The sequence below is a fragment of the Salvelinus sp. IW2-2015 genome, linkage group LG20, assembly GCF_002910315.2.
Source record: "Salvelinus sp. IW2-2015 linkage group LG20, ASM291031v2, whole genome shotgun sequence".
NCBI classification, from domain to species: domain Eukaryota; kingdom Metazoa; phylum Chordata; class Actinopteri; order Salmoniformes; family Salmonidae; genus Salvelinus; species Salvelinus sp. IW2-2015.
Window position 1 is genome coordinate 32,199,794 of NC_036860.1, and position 11,696 is coordinate 32,211,489.

At 43.1% G+C, this 11,696-nt stretch overlaps 1 protein-coding gene across 1 annotated transcript in view; it reads left to right on the forward strand.

The window, feature by feature from the left end:
* The first annotated feature begins 10,789 nt into the window (after positions 1 to 10,789).
* LOC111981720 (jhy protein homolog) overlaps positions 10,790 to 11,696 on the forward strand; it is a 45,901-nt gene continuing 44,994 nt past the window's right edge. The window contains exon 1 of the mRNA XM_024013123.1: positions 10,790 to 10,828. Within this exon, the coding sequence (XP_023868891.1) occupies positions 10,805 to 10,828 (24 nt within the window). The 5' untranslated portion in view covers positions 10,790 to 10,804. The remainder of the gene's footprint in view (positions 10,829 to 11,696) is intronic.

The window sequence follows — 11,696 nt, forward strand, 5'->3', positions numbered from 1 at the left end:
TTTTCATTAAATCCAGTTTGGATTTAAGTATAACCTTTGACTGACGCCTTTAGTGTTTTAGTTTGAACGTGCAGACAGGCACTAAGAACAGCGGGAATGTTTCCCTAGTCAGCGCCATTATTAATGCAATGCCCCTTAAAGTGTTGCTCTGTGCTACCCAGTGGGGCGGGGTGGGGGTCCACCCCCTTTCTCCCTTCCCCATGGTCTAAGTCCGTCTTCTGTGCGCTGCTCTGCGGCCTGTCCTGTGCTTCCTGCCCTCGTGCCTTGAACCTTGTGCGCTTACCGCTATCTCAGTGGATAAAGCTGGAGAACTGCAAGGCAATCCCATTGTGCGCCACTCGGGAGCCATGATCAATATGACCCACATATATTGTCCTGCTAGAAACGTTGTTTACAGAATTCACAACCTGCTACTCTTGTGAAAAACAGGGTTAATAATATATCTGTGAGAATATCTAAGGGGCTTTTATATAATTCTAAATGAATTAATAATAATAATAATAATAATAGCTTTGTTTTAAAAAATAACTCTATTTTGGAGATTATTTTGTTTTCAAATAACGTAAAGTGAGCGAGACAAAGGCCATTCTTGAACATGGGATGAGACATTGTTACTCATTTGTACATGAAGCCAGTTTGTTATTTAGAATGATTTATTTCTGTTTTTTGAGGGAAAGAAATCAAAAGCTTACCATCACCTCATGGGTCTCCCGGTCGTGGCCGGCACAGGCAGGAACCAGCATCTGTAGCACTGCAGTTTGCACTGCGATGCAGTGTCTTAGACCACTACACCACTCAGGTGCTGTACAATGTGACTGGTCGGGAGCAGGCTACAGTACTACAGTCAGAGCAAAATAATCCTAACATTTCCACACCGTAATTGTAGTCTAAGTTTCTCTTAGAATAAAAACCTTAGTGTAACAACAGTTTTAGTAAGTAATACTGATGAGTAGTAACAAAAAAAGAAGTGTATTTTTAGAGACACAGTAGCGCCTTGAGACCCAAAAGCATAATCAGTGCTCTAACTCATTCATACTCTCTGTTTATCATATATGCATAGTCACTTTAACTATACATTCATGTACATACTACCTAAATTGGCCCACCAACCAGTGCTCCCGCACATTGGCTAACCGGGCTATCTGCATTGTGTCCCACCACCCGCCAACCCCTCTTTTTACGCTTCTGCTACTCTCTGTTCATCATATATGCATAGTCACTTTAACGATACCTACATGTACATACTACCTCAATAAGCCTGACTAACAGGTGTCTGTATATAGCCTTGCTACTCTTTTTTCAAATGTCTTTTTACTGTTGTTTTATTTCTTTACTTACACACACACACACACACACACACACACACACACACACACACACACACACACACACACACACACACACCTTTTTTTCCCTTCTTTTTTTCGCACCATTGGTTAGAGCCTGTAAGTAAGCATTTCACTCTAAGGTTGTATTCGGCGCACGTGACAAAACTTTTATTTGATTTTATTTGAACTCCCCCTTGCTCTGGTCTGGAGCAATGAAGTAGTGACGCAGGGTACCTTACTAAACCAAAAATTACCTCTAAGTCACGCAGCATATTCACAAAACTTTTAGTTGAGCAACCACTGTAGGTGTGTGGGATATGCAGCTGCTTCAGATCCTGTAGTGAGGCCTTCCATGCTTCCCATTCTTTCAGATTTTCTTCAGTTCCCGCAGTATGCCTCTGTACTGTATGTTTACTGGAGTTACCAGGCTGAGAGAGTCGAAGAGGCTGTTTGCCGTTGACAGGACTCCACGTCGTGTGAATGGTTTGCTGCTGACTGATACTCTGAAGGTGAAGGTGTCTGTTGCTATTTCCCAGCATAAACCAAGACTGCGTTGCATGGGTGTGGTTTCTCCCCTAGAGGCCTAAATATTTTATGCCCTTGGTATGGTCTTCTGGGGGAAATGCCTTCATTACAATCGCAATGTTTGATGCAATCTTGGACTCTGCGAGTGATGCTTGTGTTCTTCATAGCAGGTCGATGGCCTCTGTGTCTGTGGGCAGAGACTTGAGCCCATCATCCACATAGAAATGTCTCTTCATGAACTGTCGAGGGTCTGCTCTGTGGTCTTGCTCACCTTCTTGAGTGGCTCGCCTGAGCCCGTAGACGGCAGGAGATGGGCTCTTGCCGAAGACGTGGACCATCATCCTAAATTCGATGATGCCTTTTGTGATGTCATTGTCTCTGTACCATAAGAATCTCAGGTAGATTCTGTGATCTCCTCTCACAACGAAACATTTGTTGGATATCTGCTGTTATTGCTACAGGTTCTTTCCTGAAGCGGATGAGAACTCCCAGAAGACTGTTGTTTAGGTCTGGACCTGTGAGCAGCATGTTGTTGAGGGAGAGACCATACTGCTGCGCACTGGAGTCGAAAACCACCCTGATCTGTGGAACCACCCGGCTTTTGTGGATGGTAGACCCAGAAGGCCGGGAGGTACCAACACTCTTCCCCGTCCTTCAGTGGCGGTGCTGGCTCTGCATGGTTGTTTACGAATATCTTCTCCATGAAGGTAACAAACTGCTCTTTCATCTCAGGCTTCTTGTCCAGGCTACGGCGTAGAGAGTTGAGACGGGTGAGTGCCTGCGTGCGGTTGTTCGGGAGAGTTGGCCTGGGTACTCTGAAGGGGAGAGGAGCTACACAGCTGTTTCTCTTGTCCTGTTGCTCCCCGCCGTAGATCACCTTTTCTTTCAGATGAATGTAGCTCTGACACGGAGTGAGGAAGGAGGGCCGTCCGTTCTCCAACACATTCGTTTTGAAGCTGTTCACGATTGGCTTGTGTGCGTTTCCCAGGCATACTTTTCCTACTAGGACCCAGCCTAAGTCGAGTCTCTGAGCAAAGGGACATCGTGTGGTTCCTTGGTTTGTTGTCTCACTTTATGCACTCTGACGATGTCTCTCCCAAGCAACAGAAGGATCTGGGCATTTTGACTGAGCTCTGGAATGTGGGTGGCCGCAGACTTGAGGTAGGCGTGGTAAAGTGTTACCTCTGGGGTTGGTATTTCTCATCTGTTATTGAGGATCTCATTGCACTCGATGAGTGAAGGAAGGGCTTACCCCTCTATTCACTGCCTCGATCTGGAAGCTGTCCTCATTTCTTCCTGCCATTTCCATGATTCCAGCTCAGGTCCTCAGAGAGTAGGGAGATGGGTTGCCTTGAATACTGAACAGATTGAAGAAGTCTGATCTTGCCAATGAGTGGTTGCTCTGACGTCTAGTATAGCGTACAGCTTGACAGCGCTTTTACGGTGCACCTTGGGATATACTCACAATAGGCAAATCTCTGAGCATGAACAGGCTGTAAGACCCTTACCACATACCTTAGTACATTGGGAGCTGATTGTGGGTGGACTGGTAGGGTTTCTTTCCCCCTCCCCGCCGTTCTCTGACATAGAGCCGGGGGGCTGTTTGGTCCGAGGGGCAGGGCCTGGATTTATTGCTGTGCTGTGCCGTTTACGTTCACACTTTTTACTTTTCAATGCTATGGTGGTCCTTTTCCAGGTGAGAGGATGAAGTACAGCACTTTAAGCATATTCCCTTCTCTTTGAGAATGACCTTGCGCTCATCGATGGCAGGCATTCTTCATACCGAATCACATTACCTTTGTTTTGGAGGTGTTCAGAACAAGGTTAAGGGCAGAGAAAGCTTGGTGGACACTAAGAAAGCTTGTTGTAGAGTGTTTAACACAAAAGCCAGGGAGGGACCAGCTGAGTATAAATATGCATCATCTGGAGTAATATCTTGTGGAATTGGTAATAATCAGAGAGATTTAGGGAGTCCCATTGTTTTAAGACTTGGTTAAGTGGTTTAAGCATGTCCCAGTTTAGGTTACCTAGCAGGACAAATTCAGACTTAGTGTAAGTGGCCAGGAGAGAGCTTAGGGCAAGGACGGTACAGGCCGGTGCTGATGGTAGACGATAACACCCAGCAACAGTCAACAAAGAGCAACTATCATACAGTAGGAGTTAGCAAGACAGCATGAACAGATTTGGGACAAGGCTAGAGCATTTATAAGACCTACACCACTAGCTTGGTATGTACAGCAGCCACCTCCACCAGCATCAACCTAGGAAGGTTAGGGGGGAACCAGATCAGCTGCTTCTCTGCCAGTCGATGTTCACCTGTCTGTCTTGTGTGTGTGTGTGTCTCATCTTCACCAAAAGCATATTCCTTCAAGAAGTCCATGACCTCATGGCCCTTCTCATCCTGCAGACCTTCCTCAGCGATGACCCTTAAGCACATAATAAAGGGGATCATGAATGGAAAGGAATTATGTAGCTACAAGTTATCAATCTGTTCACAAAGCTACATTTTATAATCCTAAGGCTTTCGCTCTTACATTTGAGAAAGCATGTAACATATATACTTAAATAATATGATAATGTATTCCTGTAAGTAGCAAAGTCACAAACCAGCTAGACCAGGATGATTTAGCTACCAATCTGACCACAAAGCCTGAGCTTTCATATATGATCTATTATAATTTAGGCAATACAAAGACAACATACTGAAGTGCTGCTTGTTTACCCTTATGCTTCAGGTTCTTCTTATGCTGAAAAATAGGTAAGAGTTAAAACATGTATTCATTCATTGCCTGTTGACTGGTTCAGCTGTGCTAAAAATCACCAGCTAATTACCAGCAAGCTACCTCGGTGAACATGCAAACAATGACCTAAAAGGAATTGTGTAATGTTAATCCAAGCTAGCTAGTCAATTTAGTTAATAGCCAGTTTGTACCACTGACTCATCATGGGCTTCGATTAACATGCTAACCGATTAGCATTTGAATCACAGTGAATATTTTCGGCAGTGAACATGACAAACGGACAATAAAGGTGATCATCTTAGCTAGCTAACACATGAGCTATCAACATTAATCCAGCTAGTTAGTACATGGAGCTGCCGGTCAGCTAGTTAGTCGTTATCTTCCTGATTGGCCGCCCCCCAGGTTGTAAGGGTAGGTAACAACACATCCGCAACGCTGATCCTCAACACAGGGACCCCTCAGGGGTGCGTTCTCAGTCCCCTCCTGTACTCCCTGTTCACTCATGACTGCACGGCCAGGCACGACTCATTAAATTTGCCGATGACACAATAGTGGTAGGCCTGATCACCGACAACGACAGTCAGAGACTTGGCCGTATGGTGCCAGGACAACAACCTCTCCCTCAAAGTGATCAAGACAAAGGAGATGATTGTGGACTACAGGAAAAAGAGGACCGAGCACGCCCCCATTCTCATCGACAGGGCTGCAGTGGAGCAGGTTGAGAGCTTCAAGTTCCTTGGTGTCCACATCAGCAAAAAACTAGAATGGTCCAAACACACCAAGACAGTCGTGAAGAGGGCACGACAAAACCTATTTCCCCTCAGGAGACTGAAAAGATTTGGCATGGGTCCTCAGATCCTCAAAAGGTTCTACAGCTGCACCATCGAGAGCATCCTGACTGGTTGCATCGCTGCCTGGTATGACAACTGCTTGGCCTCGGACCGCAAGGCACTACAGAGGATAGTGCGAACGGTCCAGTACATCACTGGGGCCAAGCTTCTTGCCATCCAGGACCTCTATATCAGGCGGTGTCAGAGGAAGGCCCTAAATATTGTCAAAGACTCAAGCCACTCCAGCCACCCTGGTCATATTGTTCTTTTACTTCTGCTCTTTAATTACTTGTTACTTTTGTCTCTTATTCTTATCCATATTGTTTAGAAACTGCATTGTTGGTTAGGGGCTCGTAAGCATTTTACTGTTGTATTCGGCGCATGTGACTAATAAAATTGATTTGATTACCTAGCTCTTATTCTTATGTACTGCCATTTTAAAATAATTTAAGTGGACCCTTTTTAATGTTCAATTTTGTTTCACGCTTGCACCGTCATATACAAAAAACCTTCAAATGTCACTGGCAGAAGGAACACTGTTAGACTAAAATTCTCACCATATTCTCTTTAAATGTGACTTGGTGTGTATTTGACTGGTTACTAACCTGCCTGAGGCGGCCTGTGCCAAAACAGATTTAGCTAATCCGCCACAGTGGCACCAGGAGGATCAAATCAAATCTTATTGGTCACATACACATCGTTAGCAGATGTTAATGTGAGTGTAGCGAAATGCTTGTGCTTCTAGTTCCGACTGTGCAGTAATATCTAACAAGTGATCTAACAATTTCACAACAACTACCTTATACACACACAAGTGTAAAGGAATGAATAAGAATATGTACATATAAATATATGGATGACCGATGGCCGAATGGCATAGGCAAGATGCAGTAGATGGTATAGAGTACAATATATACATATGAGATGAGTAATGTAGGGTATGTAAACATTATATAAAGTGGCATTGTTTAAAGTGACTAGTGATACATTTATTACATCCAATTTTTTATTATTAAAGTGGCTAGAGATTTGAGTCAGTATGTTGGCAGCAGCCACTCAATGGCCTTGAGATAGAAGCTGTTTTTCAGTCTCTTGGTCCCAGCTTTGATGCACCTGTACTGACCTCGCCTTCTGGATGATAGCGGGGTGAACAGGCAGTGGCTCGGGTGGTTGTTATCCTTGATGATCTTTGATGATCTTTTTGGTCTTCCTGTGACATCGGGTGGTGTAGGTGTCCTTGATGGCAGGTAGTTTCCCCCCGGTGATGCGTTGTGCAGACCTCACTACCCTCTGGAGACTCTTACGGTTATGGGCGGAGCAGTTGCCGTACCAGGTGGTGATACAGCCCGACAGGATGCTCTCGATTGTGCTTCTGTAAAAGTTTTTGAGTGTTTTTGGTGACAAGACTAATTTCTTCAGCCTCCTGAGGTTGAAGAGGCGCTGCTGTGCCTTCTTCACCACGCTGTCTGTGTGGGTGGACCATTTCAGTTTGTCCATGATGTGTACGCCGAGGAACTTAAAACTTTCCACCTTCTCCACTACTGTCCCGTCGATGTGGATCGGGGGGTGCTCCCTCTGCAGTTTCCTGAAGTCCACGATCATCTCTTTTGTTTTGTTGATGTTGAGTGTGAGGTTATTTTCCTGACACCACACTCCGAGGGCCCTCCTCCTTGTAGGCCGTCTCGTCGTTGTTGGTAATCAAGCCTACCACTGTAGTGTCGTCTGCAAACTTGATTGAGTTGGAGGCGTGCATGGCCACGCAGCCATGGGTGAACAGGGAGTACAGGAGAGGGCTGAGAACGCACCCTTTAGGGGCCCCAGTGTTGAGGATCAGCGGGGTGGAAATGTTGTTTCCCACCCTCACCACCTGGGAGCGGCCCGTCAGAAAGTCCAGGACCCAGTTTCACAGAGTGGGGTCGAGACCCAGGGTCTCGAGCTTAATGACGAGTTTGAAGGATACTATGGTGTTAAATGATGAGCTGTAATCGATGAACAGCATTCTTACATAGGTATTCCTCTTGTCCAGATGGGTTAGGGCAGTGTGCAGTGTGATTGCGATTGCGTCGTCTGTGGACCTATTGGGGCGGTAAGCAAATTGTAGTGGGTCTAGGGTGGAGGTGATATGATCCTTGACTAGTCTCTCAAAGCACTTCATGATGACAGAAGTGAGTGCTACGTGGCGATGGAGGAGAGGGCAATGGCCCAGACCAGTGTAAAGGCCCAGTGTGGCTACACATACCACCGATTAAACCTGAGGGGCTTGTAGTCCACCAAGTAGAAGATGAAGCAACTCTGGGAAGATTTGGAGCATAAGTAAACAGTATTGATAAAGGGGAAGTTATATATTGTATAGATCAATAAACTATTAAAGCACCTTATTTTTTAACATATATTATGTGTCCCTAAGTTTTATGAACAACCTGTAAATTTGCACTGTGTTTGTACTGTGGAAGGAACTTTGCCCAATAAGTTAGTGAGTTGCAATTTAAGTTTCAAACCAACATTTTGAAGTGTGACAGTGTTACTAATTTGGCTTGAGACTCGGGGTCGGCATGCCCATTGAAACTGCACATCATGTTCATGATCATGATGTATCATTCGCTTATTCAAGACCAAACAACTAGTGTAGATTTCTCTGATTTACCTTGTCACCCCACTGTCCTGAAGATGACTGACTTAGAGCATATTGAGTGTTCCTTATTTTGTAAGGATCAGAATAGAAATACCTTTTATTGTGAACGAGTTATAGTTGTTTTAGTGATTGATGGTACTTTTCAAAAATTCAATGGAATTATTTGTGATGACGCAATAATTCCATCAATCTTGTGACTCTACAAACTTGGATGCATTTACTGTTTGTTGTGGTTGTGTTTCAGATAATTTTGTGACCAATATAAATGAATGCTAAATATTGTATTGCGTAATTTTTTGGTCACTTTTATTGTAAATAAGAATGGAATATGTTTCTAAAGACTTCAGGGAGACTTTTGCAGTGTTGATTTTTCATGACATTTGACTGTGCATCAGATGCCAAAAAAATCATATTATACAGCAATTTCATCAGTTAACTGTGAATACACAGATAGACCGTTTGTATCACTGACTCAACATGGACTTCGATTAGCAGGCTAATCGATTAGCATTTGAATCACAGTGAATATTTTCAGCTGTGAACATGACAAACTGACAATAATGACAAAGATGATCATCTTAGCGAGCTAACGCATGAGCAATCAACATTAACCCAGCTTGCTAGTACATGCAGCTGCCGGTCAGCTAGTTAGTCGTTACCTAGCCCTTATTCTTGACACCAATTCCATTGTATTACATTGGGCCATTGGACATCCCCTTTAGCCTTGTGAGGGAAATGCCCTGAAGCTGCCCAAATGCTCTGTCTAAACACAAATACAAAAGATACACTTACTGTACGCAGTTTAGCAAAGTTGCACCTGGCTGTGTTTTGAGTAACAACTGTTTACGACCGAAAATGTTTAATGGAAAGGTCCAATGGATATGTAAGAGCAAGGTGAGAGGATGTGTCATACTTAGGCAGGAGGCTGTTTTACAGCCAGAAGCAACTGTGCTAAACTACATACAGTACGTGTATCTTTTGGATTTGGAAGATCATTTTGCGCTGGTATGAAAGTTAAGTTCCAAAGGTTTACAAAATGGTATTCTCAAGCAAGGATATTCTATATGTTAAAACAGATCGTCGTGATTTTAGTTCACATGGAGCCAGCTGTGGTCCATACCTTCAGTCGAGAATCCAAAAGGGGGGCCGGCTGTAAACCCCCTTGGGTTCTCAAGAGCTAGTAGTTACATAGCTAGCTAGCTACCAATAAGCAGCTGGCTATCTAGCTAACAATATAGCAGTCAAATCAAATGACTTGATACAGTTGAACAAAAAATGTATGCACACGTAGCTAGCTAGCCAATTTAACTGTAACAGTCTCTTAACTGTGCATGGATGAATGATTCATTGCAGAACACTGAAAGTGAAACACATTATTCTCACTGGCATGAACTTGGCATTTTTTCTGACATTCTTGACTGAGTTGCATTGATGGCACTAGCTGAATTCAGGGCAACACATTGTTAAAAACTGTAGCTTTACTTTTCATGTTGTCCATGATGAAAATATGAGTAATCCAAAGATCTGTCATTAATTACATATCTATGGTAATGTTAGTAGGCTAGGGCAGGACGTGTTATTTGAGAGGCCTCTATCTTGTTCTAAGAGGATACATATGCAAATAAAAGATGAACTGTCATTGGTCTATTATAATCAGATCGCGGGTGAAGTTATGTGGCGGGCCAAAACTTGACATGCCCAAAACAAGATTAAATTCCAAGTGTTTAAAAAAACCCATCTCTTACTCTAAATGGGCATTATCATAATTTTCACAATTTCATAGTACTATTTCAACCTCATAGAGTGGAAATACTATGTAAAACACAGGAACATCTGTTTTTTGACTGTACTGCCATTTTAAGATAAATTAAGTGGACCCTTTTTAATGTTCAACTTTGTTTCACGCTGGCACCATCATATACAAAAAACATTTCAATGTCACTGGCAGAAGGAACACTGTTAGAGTAAAATTCTCACCATATTCATCTCTATAAATTTGACTTGGTGTGTATTTGACTGGTTACTAACCTGCCTGAGGCGGCCTGTGCCAACATAGATCCTGCCAATCCACCACAGTGGCACCAGGAGGTTGGAGGAGAGGGCCATGGCCCAGCCCAGTGCCAAGGCCCAGTCTGGCTACAGGTACCACCATTTAAACCTGAGGGGCTTGTAGTCCAGTAGAAAGTAGAAGATGAAGCAACTCTGGGAAGATATGGAGCAGAAGTAAACGGTATTGTTAAAAGGGGAAGTTATATATTGTATAGATCAATAAGCTATTAAAACACCTTTTTTTTAGCATATATTATGTGTCCCTAAGTTTTATGAACAACCTGTGAATTTGCAATGTGTTCGTACTGTGGAAGGAACTTTGCCCAATAAGTGAGTGATTTGCAATTCAAGTTTCAAACCAAAATATTGAAGTGTGACAGTGTTACTAATTTGGGTTGACACTCGGGGTCGGCATGCCCTTTGAAACTGCACATCAAGACCATAACACTAGTGTAGATTTCTCTGACTTATCTCGTCTCCTCACTGTCCCCAAGATGACTGAAAGGGTTCAACGCTGTTGTAATTCCGCTATAAATGTAATGCATTCATTGAACAAAAAAATATACCTTTCAGAACCTTTATTATACTGAAGTCCATGTAAGTCCGCTTACAAATGTTCATATTACTCTGTTTGTCTGGTTACTATGTCATGATAGTTTCCATCTCTGCTTTCTGGCCAGGGGGGAGTTATTCATCAGGATGACAGAGGATTGCCAAACGCAGGTAAAGTAAAGAAAGTAATCATATTTTGATTCAGTCTTTTTAATACATTTTTTAAATCATCACTATATGGCTAATCACTGTGTGTGTTTATTTCATGATAATAACTCCAAAATATATATTTCTTATCATTGATTTCCCCAGTGGCGGTTCTAGCTTGTATGGCTCGCTGGGCGAACACCCCCCCCCCATAACATTTAAACTATAGAAATATAAAAACATACACAAAAATAAGACTCAAAAATATCAAAAAGAACAAAGCCAAATAGAAACAAATTAGTGTTGATTTGGTACTCGAGCATCAATACATTACTCATCCCCCAACACTGTCAACCAAGAGTCAAGACTAAACCAACTCACCTTGGTGGTGTGCAGACTGGTTTTATATTATTCTTAACGATTTTGCACAAACCAGAAAACAATGTCTGTGAAACTATATATTCACAGTATTATGAATGAATTGTGGTTTATTTGGTAGCATTTCGTAGTGTGACTGATTTTACTAATTGCATTAGTACTGTATAAAGTTTTAGGTGCGCTATTTGATAGATTCCCCCACTCCCCCTACCTCAGACTTTCAGTGGGGAGACCTGAGGTCAACCTACCTCTGCCCCATCTCTTACTTCTGAGTGAGAGACCTTTCCAGGCAGTAGCCTGTCTATCTCACAAACTAGAATCAGGCCGCCCACTCTGACAAGATTAATTGACCCACAAGTCCCACACGGTGACATTACATTTACATTTAAGTCATTTAGCAGACGCTCTTATCCAGAGCGACTTACAAATTGGTGCATTCACCTTATGATATCCAGTGGAACAACCACTTTACAATAGTGCATCTAACTCTTTTAAGGGGGAGGGGGGGGGGTTA